The 19,538-nt window shown below is 41.0% G+C and overlaps 1 protein-coding gene across 3 annotated transcripts in view; it reads right to left on the reverse strand.

Moving 5' to 3' along the window:
• Window positions 1-19,538, reverse strand: part of Epsti1 (epithelial stromal interaction 1) — a 92,597-nt gene that overhangs the window by 49,406 nt on the left and 23,653 nt on the right. For all 3 annotated transcript variants that reach the window (XM_038309863.2, XM_038309862.2, XM_038309864.2), the window contains exons 4-6: window positions 16,092-16,165; window positions 15,237-15,320; window positions 7,277-7,350 (exon numbers count right to left, since the gene is read on the reverse strand). In XM_038309863.2, the coding sequence (XP_038165791.1) occupies window positions 7,277-7,350; window positions 15,237-15,320; window positions 16,092-16,165 (232 nt within the window). The remainder of the gene's footprint in view (window positions 1-7,276; window positions 7,351-15,236; window positions 15,321-16,091; window positions 16,166-19,538) is intronic.

The raw sequence follows: 19,538 nt of genomic DNA on the forward strand, positions 1-19,538 counted from the left end.
TCCTCCTTGGTCACTGGTGTTGTAGGGTCTGACATTCCCTCTCAGCAGCAATGGACAACGGACAGTTTTCTCCTTTTGGAAATGTGAATCTCTTGATTTCCATGATCATACCACTCTTCTCAGATATTCTTTCACACAAATCTAAACTCTAAATGATAGAACTCCTCTACCCTTGGCTCTCGATCCTCTCTCACATCTATAATCTTTCTTAAGTGATTTTTTTTATTCATTTCCATGACTTACGGTAGCATAGCAATTTCTAACTCTAAATACCCTACGAATTTGCTCACACATTTACATGTACTCTCGGTTTAAATGCCATCTTCTTAGTGAGTCAGGACTTCCCTATCACACTCATATTTACTCCTCTGGGTCCCGCTTCTCCTGGCCATTGCTCGTCTCTCTAACCCGTGCTCCTTTAAGGAATGACCGCCACCTGTGTATGGCTTTGGGAGCATAATCTGAATTTCCATGTTTGGTCATGGAATCACATTCACTTGTTCATACAACATACACAGACATATTAGATACTCCTCCTCAATCAATGAAAGTGTGCTTTTTAATGGTAGGGACTATCAATACATTGATAGTTTTCATTGAAGTCATAAAATTTGTACTTGTGTTTTTCTGAATATTTCCCACTTCATTGCTTATTCAAGTACTTTATCATTTTTTTCTAGAGTTTGCTTTTTCATATTGTAGAAGAAATCCTTGTGAATTAGGTCTTTATTCCACTATATCTTAGGCAACACTTTCTCTTGGACCACAATTTACACACAGTTTTGTTCACTGCACCTTCTTCTATTATAAAGTTAAAAGTATTGTGCTCGCCGGGCGGTGGTGGCTCACGCCTTTAATCCCAGAACTCGGGAGGCAGAGGCAGGCGGATCTCTGAGTTCGAGGCCAGCCTGGTCTACAAGAGCTAGTTCCAGGACAGGCTCTAGAAACTACAGGGAAACCCTGTCTCGAAAAACCAAAAAAAAAAAAAAAAAAAAGTATTGTGCTCTTAAGTCTTTTTTCCCCACTGCTTCTGGGATTTCTATAATGTTCATAAAGGAGTAAACCCTAACGTTATAAAATATCATTACATTCTAACTGTGTTGGTTCAATACAATTTGTCAAATCATCCTTCTGTTTGATTCTAATTTTAAGATGGCTGAAGTCTTAAATACTGAGTTCTCATAAGACTGTGGATCTCCTTGTAGGTTTTCTTTAGCATTTAATGGATTGATTTATCTATTGATTACAATACTACTAACATTTGGCAATAACCATCAGAGTTTTAAAATTCTTATTAATTTATCACAAACTAATTTCAGCTTTGATTTCTAGTTTTCTACACAAGTCATTTAAAAGGATATTTAAGATCTTCTTAGTGGCTCATGTCCAAATTCCCAATACTCAAGATGGAATGGGAGTTCCAGACCAGCCTAGGCTACATAGCAAGACTTTGTCTCAAAGCCAGGATAAGAGAGGTACTTAAATTCTTGTGACTTTAAAATCTCTTGCTGTATAATTTTTAGTTTTACTACATTTTTCAAAAATTGAGGTTATCAAGGTTTTAGAGAGACATTTAGAATATACTGACAGTCTCTGAGATTTTGGTCATGGACAGTGCTATAGAAGGTAACACAACGTTCACAAGGAATGTGTTTTCATATTCTGAGTACAGTGCTTCACCACTGAGCCTATAAAGCCATATGGAGTAATTATTATTCAATGCTTTTATTCCTTCTCACTTTTTTGACTCATATGATTGATTCATTTCTATGGCAAATTAGCTAAATAAAAGAAAAATTCAGCAAATCCATACTGTATATTAGAGACTATCACAGTGTTTTGTCTAATTTTTGTGTCCTACATACATTTCAAATCTGTGTTACTGAAGATTTATGTTCCATTTTCTTTGGGATTATGTATTTTATCTTCATAAAATATTGAACACTTTTCACCTAGAATTCAATTTGTCTCATATTAATATTGCTACATCTGCTTTCTTTTGCTGGCATTTATGGATATATTTTCCATGCTTTTGATTTTTAACTCTTTTATAGAAGTTACTCACAATACTAAAGAGTTAGATATTTATTTTTATGCTACCCAAGAGGATTTTTTAAAATAAATAAACTTGATTTATACACCTTTACAAGCATTAGCCTGTTCAATTTAATATTTTACTTTCCTTTATTTTATTATAAAAATTCAACTTTTTTGCTTTTTGTTCTAATGATCAAATTGTCATTTGTCACATTTTCTCATCTTAATATATATTCTGCTTGCATAACTAAACACACACACATCAGTTTTTCTGTTGGCATCAGGAGCTCACAGCCTAGGGGCCCACACTTAGTGCAGTTGGTGCCCTTCTGTTGAGCCTCTGTCTCTTCTAGTGCAGCAACCCTCCACGCTCTTACCTTTATCCTGCTCTTGATTAGGGAAGGAATGGAGGGAGGGGAAAGAAAATGGGGAAAGGACACAAAAGGAGACCAGTTCCATGTTTGAATCATAAATCTCATTTTCTTTGACATTTTTCTGCCATCTCAGTCTTCCTTCTTCTTTGTTTTGTTATTTATTTGTCTAGAGTTCCTTTTCTGGTGTGTGTGTGTGTGTGTGTGTGTGTGTGTGTGTGTGTGTGTGTGTTTCTCCCAAAAGGCTTTTCACATGGAAGTAAAAAAGTTGGCTGTGCAGAGAACTTGTCTCCAGGATGGACGAACCTTCCCTGAGGTGTGGTATGTTCACCAGGGGCAAATTTTGGCCCCTGGGCTGCCTTTGTGAATCTCCTGGGTTTAAAAAGTGGTTTCCAAGGTTTACCACTCAGAGAAAGGCTGAGCTCAGCCGCTCTCGGTCTTCCTTCCTCCTGGCGGTGCTTGCTTACTCAGTCCAGCGCACACTGCCCTGAGCACTGTGTTGGTTTCTCCTGGGGACTGTCTTCATCAGTCCTCCTATGAGTCGCAGCTATCAGCTCTCATCCCATGGTGTAAGTGAGGAAATTGAGAACCAAAGACGTTCTAAAACATTCTCTGGCTGGAGGAAAGAAGTTAGTATTTGAACTAAGAGAGTCAAGGCCCAAATATTCTTCCCTCCCAGGAGGGAAACAATGAAGGTGGGTTCCAAAGATGATATAATTAAGTTAGACTGTTCTACAATAAGACACTTATCAAAAATTATCTTTTTTCAGTTACAGAGAAAAATGGAAATGAACTTAGCGCTAATGTCTAGGCTTTGGTGTTCTCCTATGGAGAGTAAACAATTCCATGGAATATTAACATCAGAAGAGGTTGTTGTAGGACCATGAAATAAAGTGTAATATCACTCTACAACGTGTCTGTCTTAGGGTTTCTACTGCTGCAAGGAGACATCTTGACCATGGCAATTCTCATAAAGTATAAAATCCAGTAAGTTCTTTCTAATATTTAACTAAGGTATCTCATGGTACCCCAAAGTTCAACTACAGAGACTGGGAATTTATTTTTAAGGCAACAGGAAAGGGAAATCAAATCTTTTGGACTGACACATAACATGACACAAACTATGTTTTTTAAAAACTAAATTGGGGGACCGTAAAACGACTTGGTAGGTAAGGGTACCAGGTCTTCCCACTTGAGCTCAATCTCTGGGACACAATTGGGAGAGAGAACCAACTCTCTCTGGCTTCTATACATGCGCGTGCCTATACAATACACATAAACACACAAATAAATAAATGTAATTTACAAATTAAAAAACTAAATGTGACAGAATTTGAGAAAAACAAAGAGAAGAAATGGTTGGTAAAGATGTTGCAGGAGTCCCTAGGATCACCAGGGAACACAGACGAAACAGGCATGTGGTAAGTACCAACATGAGAAAATGGTCATGGGAACCAAAGGAGGTGGGTGACAGTTGCTCTGCTAGGTACAGGGGAAGATCTGATGTGCCCCTCCCCCCAGCAGCAGGATGTAACACCCCTCAGTAAGGACTGCCCTCAGACTGGAGTTTTCATGAACTGTTCCCTGTCATTTCGAACAAAACAGACACGGGGATTTTATATCTCTACTTCGCTTCATTAGCATAAGCTAGAAAGATATGAGCAGGTTGACTTTCCAGTCACCTCACCTAAACTATAAAACTCAAGGCTGGATTGAAGCGGACCACATGGACAAGGGAGCGCTGTAGCCCTTAAGTGTCTTTCAGAAGTTCCCAGGAAGGGCATTAGAAGTTTTGCGAGCACGATTAGAAGGCAAATGTGGGGCCAAAGTGTGCGTATTCAGCAGACCTGTCTGGATTCTCAGCGCGGGGAAGCTAAAACAGCTGCAGATGTGCCTCCGAGGAACTTAGCCCACATAACTATTCAAGTGGAAGTAAAAGAGAAACATGGCCCCGGTGGTGGAAATAAGAAAAAGTTCTTAATATTACAGTCCTGGGGCAGAGCGGAGGGGGGGAGGGTGGTCTAGGAGTAAGGTCCTTCTGGGGCTGGGGAATAGGCTTGGTTCTGAAAGGTTTCCCAACCAAAGTTTTAAGAATTGAGATCCTTGGGCTAGCAAGATGGCTCAATGGCTAACGGTGCTTTGCCTCACAAACTTGGTGTTAAAAATGAGACTCATTCGCTGTCATTTCAGAGCTGGGCGTTCTTCTGGACTATCAGCTAACAGGAAAGCGTACGTGCGCTAGCGCGCGCGTGCAAACACACACACACACACACACACACAAATCCAAAAATCATATTTGAATTTTTGTAAGCGGAAAATAGAGACTAAAAGATATGGTGAAAATTATGTCAAGGTTAAAGGCCCATTTCTACCCTCTGCTTTTAGGTCAGAGAATCCTAGAACTAGTTCTGAGTTGTGAAATGGGAGTATGTCCCCAGCCAGAGTGGCAAACGTAATGTGTCATTAATTGGGTCTGCTCTCAGCCGTCAGTTGCAATAGTCACAGCCGTTGGATTTTTAAGGAAAAGACGGTGCTCCAGAAGTGCATTGTGGGGGTCTTTTCATAAAAGCCATCCCGTGTGCTCCATCTGCGTGTGCAATCTGCTTGTGTATTTTCAGCCAGCTTGCATGGGCAGATTAATGCGTACAATTAGAAAGCAACCTCACAGGCATTCAATAAACTGCCTTCATTATTATACTCAGGAGAGTGCCTTTGGTTGTCAATAAAAGCCTAGTTTTCTGCCTGTTAGCTAAATAATTGACAACACTAAAAATAATCAGAAGCAAATGAACAGAGTCAGGGGCAAGGTGTGAAGAAGGAACATACGAAGATGCTCTCGGGGAACGTATGGCGGCCATCGCCGGCCTCTTCTTCACTTCCGCTGGATTTACGGTCCGCTCAAATCCACGACGGCCCTTCTCAACAGCAACAACACACTGTTCCTGGCCTGCTGTTTGCGCCACCCTTCAGCTTGCTGAAACTGGCAAGGTATCGACTCGGTTTTGGAAGAACTGTCTGTTTGGTTTCTATTTTGCGGTCCTTCGCCTGACAGCTTCAAGCGAATCTCATTCGGGAGTAGGAGGCAGAGGCTCCGGGTTGAGGTTTGGTTAAATCTTTGCGCTGTTAGGATTCTGACAATTTTGCTAGCTATTTTCCCCCACTATAATATGGTTCTAGGAAAAGGCAATTAAGACTATTCTGTAGAAGGTCCCTCTTTTCTAAGAAGCTCTCTTATTTCCAGCTTTGTAATGGTCATTCGTTTCTTCAGCTATTTGGTCTCCTTAATTTCAAAAGTAATTCAAAACACAATGTTCCTAAAAGAAAAAAACTTACATATCTATACTTCTTGTGTTCCTCACTAGGCTTTAAAAATCAATTTAAGATACCTCTTGGGTTTTTTTTTTCTTTTTGCCAACTTCCCTTTTTCTAACCAGGACTTTGATGATAAGCAGGAGAAAGAGCAGGAGTGAAATGTGCATGTAATTGAATTCGACTCTGCTGATCCTCTGCGCGGTGGCTGGGAGCAAGGCCTCCTTTTCTTCTTTACATTAAAGGGTGACTGATCTTTAGCATTTAGTAAAACACAAACCCAAGGCGCTGCGGAAAACTGAAAAGACAGGAGGCTGGGTAGAACAGCCTCCAACCTTTGAAAACTCCAAGAATTTCTCCTCCTTCTTGCCCTGTCTCAAACTCAACTTCCCAGCCCCAACCTTAATTTGGTAAGGAGCCGCGCACAGGAGTGGGAGTTCCGTTTCTGTTCTTGCCCAGGACTCTGACCACGGCTCTGCTCGAGTGATCTGAGAACACTAGGGAAATGCTAGACTTAGAAAGGAAGCACACTCTAAAATGCCACACCCGTGAGCAGGTCAACATCTGAGAGAGCCCTGGATCTATGAATGAGGGACGAGGGAAGACTAAGAGACCAGCAAGCGTTCGAGTGCTCCGGAAATACTCTTGTGTGATGGTGCCAGTCTAGTTTCTCGTTCTGGTAGACCAGAAATCTACTTTACTGACTCTACCAAATAAATCTGCGTAATTCCATCTAAAGAGAATTGCCGTAAGAAATTCCACCCCAACCCCCAGAATATCCAGGCACTTTTAAGCCATTTAGGAATTTTCTTTAGTCTTTATAATTGGCCCATTGAACAGGTATGATCACCCTTATTCTGAAGATGAAGATCAAACCAACAAAATACTCAAGTTCCAAAAGGTTTAGTTTTTGAGCAAATATTATTATTCAGGAACCATACTAGAAAAAACTACTTTGGTTTATAACCAATTTGGAGTATCAAAATAATTAGTAAATGATATATCAATTCTTAACTAGAAAAAACACAATAGAGTCAGGCATAGTGGCACATGCCTTTAATCCCAGCACTTGGGAGGCAGACGCAGGTGAGTCTTTGTGAGTCTGAGGTCGGCTTGATTTAAAGAGTGAGATCCAGAACAGTCAGGGCTACACAGAGAAACCCTGTCTCCGGAAAAAAAAAAATCAAACAACAATAACAAAAAAAGTAAAACAGCCCTCAGCCCATGAGATAATACTACTTAGTTTAGATCCTGATTGGATATTTTACCTCAAACCCCACCCTCCTTACACAATACCCTGGAGATCAGCATAAGCAGAAGTGGCCTGGAATCTAACTTATTTACAGGGACAAATTCCTCAAATTGAGTCAGAATATTGCTCACCATCTGACTGCTACAGAATGCTTTGATAAGATTCCCAGAGATGGTAGAACTCAGCTATATGATTAATACAGAGTCCACAATCCAACCCTCCATGTCTAACAAGTCACCATTCCCCAGAGCCTGGACTCTGAACAAGAAACCTATAAAAAAAAGGAACTCTGAGAGCATAAACTTACTACTGATGGTGCTCTCGCCATGTGTCTCTTCTGAGGTTTTCCTGAAGTTGCCTTTTCTCCTCTAGTTTATTACTCTGAAATTAAAAATATCCAAATATGATCTGTTGTGGCAGATTTAGGAAGAATCATGCTATTTAAATTATCTCAAACCCCAAATCCTTGGATTGCAGTGGCCCCAGAGAGTCCAACATAGTCTCCCCTCTTCTAACCCACAAGCACTACAGGGGAGGCTTATGGTGATCCCACCAAAGCTCCCCTCTCCCAACCTGCCTAGCTAAATTGCAGAATCAAAGTTTCACATTTTTATCTCAGCTCAGATGATAGCAACATCCATTTTTAAAAGAAGTGAGTTTGTGAAATATTCTGATAGAAACAGCCAATTCCATACCAAACATGTTAAGTTAAAAATAATAATGCACAATTAAATAGTTCATACAAAGTGTGTGTGCATGCATGTGTGTGTGTGTGTGTCACTCACTCTACCAAAAAGATTTGTGTGTGTGTGTTGCTCTTTCTACAAAAAGATTTTCAATAACCCAATCCAACTCCCTTCTGATTTAGACACTTAAAGCTGTTGAGAAATTGAGTAGCATATGTCTGAAGAAAACCATCCACTTGAGTAGAAAGGGTTCTTTTTTTAATTAGTTGTCTAGAGTGTCTTCAGAAATGTGACTTCATGTTGATATTACTGTCACCATGGCTCTGGCACATTTTAACCTGATTTAAATAACCAAAACCACTTGCTTTTTGCTCACTGTGACACGACTGTCATTTTTTAACATGCCTAAGAAAAATAGAAAGCATTCTTAGACAAAAATAAATTTTAATAAAGAGTTGAAGCAAGTTCTACAACACAGGGGAAAAGAAGTTTTCAATGAGTCTGAAGGAGAGCCAGAAAGCTGCTGGTTTAAAAGAAATTGGATTTGCCCAAAGGAAGAGTCAGGAGAGAGAATAATAGGAATTGCCACTTTTGAACTCTGATTTGGATCTGGCTTCATCACTCAGGAGCTATTCATATTCATTTCATAATTGTCTTAATGCACATTGAGCCTTCCCATTTTGACAGGCAAAATAGATGTTTTCCATGTTTAAAAAAAAAATGAAACAAAACCTAGAATCCAGGAATCAGTCATGCAGCAGCAATTTGACTGTTAATGAAACAGATTCTAGGAAGGAAACGAAAGGAGAATTTAGCCCCAAACAAGCATCAGGTCTAGATAAAGTCCTGACTAGTGAGCCCAAACACGCTCAGCTGTGATGATCTCATATCCCTGGGGTGGTGGAGGCACCAAAATGGTGGAAGATTGCAAGCAAGTAGAATGTAAACAGGACATATTGATTAAACCAAGGTCAGGAATCTCCTTAGAGAACAGAGAGAAAGTCACATGGCAGCTAGAAACAAAAGCAGGCTTCCTTCATGGAGGTCACTCATAATGTAATACAGTAACTGCATTTACCCGGTGAAGGTCTGTTGATCCCTCTGCAAAACCTAATTATTTTGTAAAATAGAGGCATGTTTGAGGATTTGAATACAATGTCTACCAATGTAGGAAAAGATTTTGATATCAGCCCAAATATTTAGATTTAGTCAGATCACCCAAATATCAGTCCAAATGTTTAGATTTAGTCAGATCACCCAAAAGTATTTGCATGAAGACAAATGCAGAGGGAAACACAGCCCGGACACTACCACTGGCCAAGGGACCTGGATAATATCACTGAATCATATGTACACACCAAACATTTATCCAATTATATGAATTATACAATAATATGATTATATGAATATTATGATATATAACACCATATTATATTTATTATATGAACAGAGAAATACCTGTCCTGGAGAAGATATAGCCAAGAGAGAAATGAAAATTGTAGGCTTAAAAACAGCCCAGAAAACATAGATTTCAACCTGGTCCTCATTCTTCAGCTGTTTCGACTCTGCCTTTTTTTTTTAGGTGATTCACACTCTAAAGTCCTGACTAGTGAGCCTAAACACGCTGAGCTGTGATGATCTCGCCACATCCCTGGGGTGGAGGCACCAAAATGGTGAAAGATTGCAAGCAAGCAGAATGTAAACAGGACGTATTGATTAAACCAAGGTCAGGAATCTCCTTAGAGAACAGAGAAAAAGTCACATGGCAGCTAGAAACAAAAGCGGGCTTCCTTCATGGAGGTCACTCATAATGTAATATAGTAACTGCATTTCCCCGGTTGACCCTCTGTTCCCAGCTCACTTGCACTCCTTGGTCTTTGCTTTTGAGAAGGCAGGGTGCAGACTTGTAATCCTCCTGCCTCTGCCTCCAAGTGATCGCTGGCATCAACTCTTCTGAGGGAAGGTACTTTGGCTTTTCAGGAGTGCGTGAGAGCTAAAGGCTGTGTCCCTAAGTACTTATGAGGGATGTTTATAAATCCATAAATCATACAGCTCTGATCTGCAGTTACGCAAACCTTTATGTTTAATGGGGAGATGCTGGATAATTGAAACTATATCCACAGGAAAACACTGTGATTTTTTTCCTTTGTGCCTGGTTTTCTGTTGCCCTAGTTGACTTCAAACTTTACGGTCCTCCTCACTTGACATCCCAAGCACTGGGATTTTATGCAGGCACTACCATGCTCTCCTTAGGAGAGATTTTTAAAAAAACTACTTTAAGGGACAAAGTAGACAGAAAGCTTATCTAACATGTAATTCCATACCACTGCTTCTTTGATATCTTGTTCGCTGGGTTATAAGGACCTACTTTATGTGTATGCGCTCAGTCCAAATAAAAAAAAATGCTATATGAATTTACAGTTTTGTAATTTGAATAGTTGGCCATAATGCTCTCCCTTTTCTCATATTAGAAAAGAAAATTCCTTTGAAAGTCTCTTGAAGCTTGGACAAAAAAAAAAATGACCATTTTTCTTCTGGATCATCTTGTAGTCTAACGAATTCAGTTACTAGGTCTTATGGTGTCATTAACACACAGCATTTTAATGGTTAATAAGCTAGGAATTGAAGTATTTATTTTATATATATACATATTATATATATATATGTATATATATATATATATTTCTATTGAGAGCATCGTTGTTGTCATGGCTACATCTATACCAGACAAGTACTAGAGACAGAAGCCAAGCTTGGCTCACAAAGAAACAAGCAAAGAAAGGATCCAGAGGGCTCATTTCTTTGGTCTGATGGGCACAGCATCAATGCTTTTGAAAGCAAAAACTCTATCTTGTTCGAGTAGTTATTAAAAGCAGTCCACAGACTCACATTTCAAATCAAAGATTAAAGAGAAGGATTTCAGGAAACTGACCACGACGCTTGGGGTAGAGCAGTTGAAAGTAACTGAGAGTAGAGCAATGGGATTTTGCTAAGATGAGAAAATTAAGTAAAAGTCTATCCTGAGCATAGAAACAAAACTACAAAATAGAAAAGAAAGGGGGAGGCTTAACCAATGAAAAAACAAGGTCCCCAAAGGGATTAGAGGGAGGAGGAGATGGTGGGTGCAGGGGGAAGATTCTGCATAGCATCAAGAAGAGGCACTTTCTTATTCCTCTTAAGATGGTTTGGAGACAGGAGTAATAAGAACTAGGCATGGTAATGCAAGCCTATAGTCGAGCAACCAAGAGGCTGAGGCAGCAAAACCAACAGTTCAAAGATAGTTTGGGCTATAGTAAAACTGTCTAAACAAAACGAAATAAGGAAGGAGAGTGAAGGTGAAAGAAGAGGAGGAAGAGGAAGGAGGGAAAGAGAGGGGAGGGAAGGAGGGGGAAGGAGAGAGAGGTAGAAAAGCAACAAAGAGTAAAGTAATAGAAAGATATAATCACAGCCTGGCCCTTAGTTCTATGAAATAGTAGAGGACATCCTACTTTGAAAGAAGAAGAAGAAGAAGAAGAAGAAGAAGAAGAAGAAGAAGAAGAAGAAGAAGAAGAAGAAGAAGAAGAAGAAGAAGAAGAAGAAGAAGAAGAAGAAAGTGAGCAAAGATCTTGGTGATTAGGGTCTAGCATACAAAGAAAAACTATTGGTCAATGTTAACATTTTAGCTGAACTAGAAGCCTGGAAATGAGACATGGTCGAGAATAATACCAAGTGTGTTTTCTCTCCAGCAGTTTAACTGTTGTGGGCTTAACAGATGTGAATCATTGGCCCCATTCAAATGGTGATAAATAACAGTGAGCCTTTCCTTCCTTCCTTGTAAGAAGGTGACAGCCTAAAATTAAATGAAATGAAAGACTATTAGAGCACTTCTTTATACTTATTAATTAGGTGGAGCACCTTCACAAAAGGCTGAGAGCTAGGGATGGGCATGGTGGCACATGCCTTTAATCCTAGCTGTTGGAAGGCAGAGGCAGCATGGTCTATGTAGTGAATTCCAGGTCAGTAAGGGCAGCACAGTGAAACATAAATAAAATTAATAAAATTTTATTTTATTAATAAAAGAGCAAAGAGCTAGTCCTTGTGCTGAAGACTTTGTATATTTACCCTTAATTTCTTCTATCCTTATTATTGTACCCATTTTATAATGAAGGCAAATGGATTCCAGGGAAGCTAACAGCCTACACCCTTAATGGCTATGTTCCAGGGATGCCATTCTCGCTTCAACATTATGGGATTCATTAATGAAAACATTTCAGTATAAAAGACATAATGCCTGTACCAATGCCAGCCCAAAGAGGTGCAGAGTGTAAGAACCGTATTTCTCAGAAACCTGCTGTGGCTTGAGAGTTTACGGAATTTGAAATATTTCCCAGTTAACATGAATGTTGATTTTTGTTCTCAAAGCCATTAGTCCTTGCTGCTACTTGCCTTATGGAACTAGGAAGCAACAAGTATGATGAATAAGCACATTGAATGCATTTACATCTAATATGCATAATTCATATTCCACTGCTTTGTTCCTACAGCATCGAACTGCATTCAAATTAACTATGTTTCTTGGGGTCTACGCAAAAGCACAATGACTGCGCTTGCTACAAGTGACTTTGTAGCCACAGCTTGAGGATCAAGGAAAGGTTTTAGATGCTGCTTTGAATCTCTAGCTGTTTTTAATACTTTCCTAACTTATGATGATACAGGGAGATTGGAATAATTAGATGGAAGGATCTGGAAAAAGATATAGCATTGTAAATTATTTCCAACATAAATAGCAGAGTAAGAGGAATTCAAGGGGTATGGAAAGTCTTTGACATGAAGGTGGAGGGTTTTCATTTTTCAGGTTTGTGAGTATAGTGGAAGTATGGAAAAATCAAATGAGCATTTCATAAACATGATTATGTATAGGGTGTGATGGATGCTTATTCTCAGAACATTCAATTTAGCTGGAAAGATTATTGTGGTGCCCTATGAAAACCTATTACTGTAGTATGTAGATATGAAGTGGTCCTCCGAAGGCTGATAAACGGAAAGCTTGGTCTCCACGGCAAGCAGCGATCACTGCTGGGGCTCTGAGGAAGTAACTGGCCCGTGAGGACTTCAATCCATTGATGTACTAACAAGTTACAATAAGAAAGACACCTTGCAGGTATCTTGGGCATTGGTCAGACTCCTGGTGGCGTTAGCTTCTTGTCTTTGCTTTGGCTCAGACTCTTGGGCAGTAGCTGCCTGCCGGGGATTGGGGGCGGGCAGGGGAAGCAGAGATGTGTGGACTGGTGTCTGTGCAGGCATTTGCTGTGCATTTTAAAGACTAAGTGCTCTATAAGCATAGTCATTATTACTCCTACCAGCCATTATCACACTGGCAATGTGGAATATGTCACTTCTAGATAGCTAGTATCCACTCTTCTGTCTGACACAAGCTACTAAACAGGCAGAAGTAGCCATGAACAGCCACAGGTTCATATTCAACAGAAATATTTCAGCATATTCGACTGGCGACAGTGAATCAGTCAGATAAATCGAGGCTCATTTAGATCAACACTCCACAGATTTCCATGTGCATGGAAATCAACTCAGGGAACGCCACAGGATGCAGCTCGCAGTAGGTCCAAGGGAAGCACAGGAGCGGGCACATGTACAAATGCATAATGCCAATTCTTCTCTCTCTCCTTTCCATGAAAAGGGCTAGGAAGCTGAGCCCTCTAATCACTTTCAAATTGATAGCATAATTATCAATTTAGAAAGGTTAATGCAATGGATGTGTCAGTGTCTACAGACCACCATGGCTCTCCCATGGTGGCATGACTCGGAAAGCAGAATGACCACTTCTGCCCAGTATTGAAGAACAGTTTCACCCACACATGAAGAGTGTGTGCTATTGAGCCGTGAAGAAATGATCTGCAAGCAGCCCACAAGCCAGCCGATTATAGAGAATCAGTGGCACCAGACATGAGTAAGACGAGAGCCTGCAACAACAACAACAACAACAACAACAAAATCTTCAGGTTCCATGAGCCTTTAATTCAGTTTCTGGTGTGTTTGTCTTGATCCCGCTCGAACACGTGGGCAGACTGTGTGAGAGACGTGTTCCACCCACTACAATCACAGACCAACGCGCCAGCTCTTCAAGTTGGGGAGAGGAAGAGAAAGTGATGAAGAGCACAGGTATGGTACAGACAGAAGTACAGGTGAAAGAGGAGGAGAAAAGGCGGTTTCAGTCCAGCTCTTTTGTGTAATGGATAGCCACCTGCTAATGGATCAGTGGATCAAAATTTGGAAATAAACGAACTGTGCTTTGTGCACACGTCCATTATTTTATTACAGTTTTATGTGCAAGTCCTGGCTCGCTGCCACCTGCATCTCTATGGCAACAAGTTGCTCTTGGACTTCACAGAGGTGGTACTTTGTAGAATCATTTCACAGGAAGACTTTTGAGAAAGTTGGGAGCCTACCCAAGGTCAGAAAACAATGCTACTTTCCAAGGATGACTAGATTGTTCCCAGGCAAGAAGAGAATTCCTACAGGAAGGAGGAAACCCTCACTCCTGCCCGGTGTTCCATAAACCATTAGCTTTTGGCTTCCTTAACTCTAACTGCTTTTAAAAAATCCATTATAGCTAGGTGTGATGGTGCATGCCTTTAATTATAGCACTCAAGAGGCAAAGGTAGGTCATTTCTGTGCATTTGAGGCTAGGAAGGGCAACATAGTGAGACTTCGTCTCAAAATGAATAAACAAACAAATAAAAAGTCTAATTGCTTAAAATGAGGTTTAAATTTTAAACAATATTTAATCTTTAAAAGAAAACAGGAGGGGAGAGAAAGGAGGGGAGAAAAAGAAAATTGAAAGGGAGAAAGAGAGAGGGGATGAAAGGAAGGGAGAGAGGGGAAGGGAGGAAGACAGAAAAACAAGCAAGCTACAGCTGTGTTTCTAAGACACATCTGCAACAGATGTCATGCAGGCTTCTCAGAACCAGGAATCCGCTTTCTGCTCCCCAACACTAAGCCTCACCTCTTTCCAGACCTTTGTGGAAGGGGAGGGGCTTATACCATCTCTATATTGTTTCTTGTTCTCTAACAAACAAGCCATTGTAACAGCTTTCTCCCAAGCTCAGGATGCTACATCAAAACTAAAAGCAGGGCTGTCAGGTTGAGAGAGCCTGACATCACTGATCCTAAAAGACCAGCGGATGCTCTTTCTCTCAGGGTAAGAGGGCTGTGTTCACCCTCACCGTGCTCACCCTGGAAACTCTACCTTTGGAGAGAAATATGGCAGTGGGCCACTGACTGTCTCTCTCTCACACACACTTGTTGCTTTGCCTTCAAGAGGTGAGACAGACGGTGGGTGTGGTGACTCAGAAACCCAGCCCTGAGGCCACCATGTTGGGATGTGAAACCCAGTGATTCTAATTAGAGCTGTGGATAGCTGGGCACCTTCCCTTTCTGCTCTCTGTCGTTTCTTCATTTGCACAATTGGGTAATAGCCACGTTCTCAGATCGCAGGGAGGGCTAAATGGGTAGTGTCTGCACAGTGTCTAGAAGAGAGCCTGACCTCGCAAACGTCAGCTGACCACGCCCCCTCCTGCTTACCTTCTCCCTCTGGATCGCCTTCATTTGTTGGAGCTCAGCTTCCTCGGCTTCCTTCCTGAGTCGTATAGCTTCATCTCTCTTTAGCTAAATTGTATTGAGATGACAGAGGACAAAAAAAAAAAAAAAAAAAAAACAGTTACCATTTTTCAGTCTGAACTTCTGGAACACAAAATTATGATGAAAGGCAAATTACAGTATTGTTTGTGTTATACCTCACCATGATTATAGGCTGTTACTTTAAGCCACTCAGAGAATGGCCAGGCCGCATCCTGCCTGAGAATCTCAGTGTTTCTTCATGAGGCTATCTGTCTGTCTATCTATATCTCGAGTACATGCTCTCTCGCTCGCTCTCTCTCTCTCTCTCTCTCTCTCTCTCTCTCTCTCTTGCTCTGTCTAGCTCTCGTTCTCACTCTGTGTGTGCGTGTGGGTGTGTACCCATCCATACACACAGGAGGAGAAAGCTGATAATTTTCTAATTTTCTGAATTATAAAAATCATAATATTTATTTTAAAAAAACACTGGCTGTCTTAAATCATTTTTTTACTGCTTAGAGTAAACAAAACCATATTCTAGGAATAAAAACAGTAATATTAAACTATAATTAATACACAGTTAATTTAAAGGACTACCTTAAATCAAAGGTCATGCTTAACATGTGTGACCTGGGTAAGAATTCTAGCTATTTTCCTTTTTACTTCTCACTTCCCGGCATTTTTTTTTTTCATTTGGACAATTATATCTTGCAATTGACTTGAAGGTTTTATATCTTGGGTCCCTGTGTTATTTCATGGTTATGTGGAAATGTTGGTAGTAAAATTTGTTGCTGAATTAAACTAGAAGGAATGGATTCTGACCTTTTGCTGGTATTTGGAGCGCATCTGTTGGAGCTGTTGTTTCTGCCTGACTTCAGACTCAGACTGGCTTCCACCTAATGAAAATAAATAATAAATACATAAGCCATGGAGGTAACACAAGAGCATTGAGCTGAAATGCCAGCTGCCGAGTGCTAATTAATGCATGGGAAGTCAGCGATGGGAGTCTAACAGCTTCATACCCCTGGACATCAGAACACAGCCACAGTTCTCCGAGCTGTGGTCCCTTGAAAGATAACAGGTGGGTGGAAAGACGAGGCCTTCTTCTTTAAAGGATGATAACGCTAGGGTTTTCAATCAGTAAATGTTGAAGGTTTTGCCTAGATTGAAACCCTATCTGAAGGGCCGCACTAGACATTAAGCAAGACGCCTGTGCTGAGAAATCTGGAACATTCCTCCTGTATGTTTGACCATTCCTTACCCCAGTAAAGACAATGACCAATAATGGGTCATTTCTTTTCTCCTCCTTCCTCTACTGCCCTGTGTTCAAGGGAACCTCTGAAATCCTCAGGATTCTCAACTCTGCAGACATATGGACTCTTTCTAAAGCATGTTTTTCTCAGTATTTTTGTTAGTTTTTTGAGAGTTTCATACGATCTGTTTGGGTCATATTCATCATCCTCCTTCCCCAACTCTTCACAGATACACCCATCTTCCCTACCCACTCAACGTTGTATCCTACTTAATTTTTAAGTTCTTCGAGACCAATTTGGGCTGCCCTTATATTCTTGGGTGCATGGTCTCTCACTAGAGAACAGTCAACATGCTAAAGAGTACATGCTTAGAGAACACCCCCTGCCCACCTCCCAGCAGCTAACAATTGCTAGTGGCTCCATGGTTAGGGGCAGAATTGTGTGCTTAACTCCCCTCTCCATACTGATACTTGATCTGGTATTGTAGAATATTATTTTAACTACGTAAAGATGTGTTATTTTTTTTCTGCTGCCTTTGTTAGTGATGTACAGATGCGTTGCATTTTCTCATGCTGCATTTGTTTAATTACGTAAACATGTGTTGCATTTGTTTCACCTTGCCTGACTAAGGCACCTGGTTGGTCTAATAAAAAGTTGAATGACTAATAGGGAGGAGAGGGATAGGTGAGACTGGCAGACAGAGAGAATAAATGGGAAAGAAGGAGAGAAGGAGGAGGAAAGAACAAGGGAGACAGAGAGAGACCTGCCCGGGGTCAGAAGCCAGGCAGCCACCAGTCAGTCAGACATGAGAAGTAGGAAAGAGGATAGTGGGGGGGGGGAGTAAAAAGTCCCAGAGCGAAGTATAGATAAAGAGAAACAGGTTAAACTAAGAGGGAAGATAAGGCTGGGCACTCATAACTGCTAATATAAGCCTCTGTGTGGTGATTTGGGAGCTGGTTGGTGACCCTAAAGAGAAACCCTGGTAGTACAGTCTGGCTTGGACTTACAAAGGTCTTGTGTGTACTGTCCTGACCTCTGTGAGTTTATGTGTGCAGCTTCGCTGCTGTGTCCGGAAAATAATGTTTATTTGTAGTTATCCACAGACTTCAATTCTTATGCCTCTTCTGCCTCCTCTTCTGCAATGATCTGTGAGCCTTGGGAGGAGTGCGGTATATCTTCCCTTTAGGACAGAGTACTCTGAAATAATTTATTCCAGTCTTTTAGTCTTCTAAAGTATAATGAAAATATGCTAGCTAGTTCATCATGCCATTTGCTGCCTTTGTTTATTTGCTTATTTGTTTTTGTACTCAAGACAAAAACAAAGACTTCTAATGATTTGTTTGCTCTCACTATTAAACCAGAATTATCTGGGGCCAGAAAGCATCACTTAGCGATCTCTCAGCGTTTATACAAGGTTGGTCTTTACATTAAAAGGACTCCTTCCGTGGGCTAGAGAGATGGCTCAGTAGTTAAGAGCCGTGGCTGTTGCTGCAGAGGATGTGGGTTCTCCTCCAAGCACCCACACCACAGCCAACAACTGGCTGGCTGTAACTTCAGTTCCGGGAGATCTGAACCCCACTTCTGGCCTCCGCGGGTTTCGCACGCACGTGGTGTGTGGTGGTGCACAATCATATGTTCTGGCAGAACACCCGTACACATAAAATAAAAATAAAGTTTCTTTTTAAAAAGAAAGGCGTCTTTGCAGTAATTGTCTGGTGCCGCGGTGGCTAAGTGCCAGCTTCCCTTAGCGCCACTGTCAGGGAAGTTACAGGAAAAAACTTGCGTTTACTGAGGCTTTTATAAGTGATTTGATAATAAAGACACTGAAGGTGGCTTCCTTCCGAGCTATGTAAGGCCAGTTTGATCGAACCCTTCTGTTACTGCTAGGGAAGATGGGGAAGAATTAGGAGCAAGGACACTTTATAGCTATTGTTACATTAGTCTCTGTATCTTCAATAATCTTTCCAATATTTTAAGTGACAGACAGACAAGTGATAGATTAAGAGTTAAGAAAAATGGAGGAAGCCAAAGGTTTAGTTTTTTTTCGAAACTTATTTTAAGGGCTACTAATACATTTCATAATTTGTTTTAAAACCACCTATCCCCAAACAAAGACCCACACCTGACTAGTTCTAAAGACCTCTGTATACTGGCTGGTTTTGTGTGTCAGCTTGACACAAACTAGTATCATCAGAGAGGAAGGAGCCTCAGTTGAGGAAATGCCTCCATGAGATCCAGCTGTAAGCCATTTTCTCAATTAGTGATCAATGGGGAGGTGCCAGCCTATTGTGGGTGGTGCCAGCCCTGGACTGGTGGTCTTGGGTCCACCAAGAATAAGAAAACAGGCTGAAGTCAAGCAGTGGTGGCACATGCCTTCAATCCCAGCACTAGGTAGGCAGAGGAAGGCGGATCTCTGTGAGTTCAAGGCCAACCTGGTCTATAAGGCAAGTTCCAAGACAATCAGGAGTGTCACACAGAGAAACCCTATCTCAAAAAAAAAAAAAAAGAAAAAGAAAAAAGAAAAGAAAACCAAAAACAAAACAAAACAAGAAAACAAACAAAAGCAGGCTGGGGAAGCCAGGGGAAGCAAGTCAGTAAGCAGCACCTCTCCATAGCCTCTGCATCAGCTCCTGCCCCCAGGTTCCTGCTCTGCTTGAGCTCCTGTCCTGACTTCCTTTGGTGAGGAGCAGCAATGAGGAAATGTAAGCTGAATAAATCTTTTCCTCCCCAACTTGCTTTTTGGTCAGGGTGTTTTGTTGTAGCATTAGAAACCCTAAGAAGGACAACTTCACAGAGCAGACAGGCACACACTGAGATCTTGCTCATTTTCTGTGTGGGCTACAAGAACAACGGGTACTAAGTTCTCCAAACTCCAAAGTGAGGAGGTAGCCAACCCCCAGAGAAAGATCCAGAAGGAAGAATCAGCTCTAGAAACCCCTTCAGCCTGTAAAAGAGTTTGCACAAGGCAGGATGCAAGCTGAGCAAGAATTGCCTTTCTACGTTCCAACTCCTCTGT

The sequence above is a fragment of the Arvicola amphibius genome, chromosome 13 (genome assembly GCF_903992535.2).
Source record: "Arvicola amphibius chromosome 13, mArvAmp1.2, whole genome shotgun sequence".
Lineage (NCBI taxonomy): Eukaryota > Metazoa > Chordata > Mammalia > Rodentia > Cricetidae > Arvicola > Arvicola amphibius.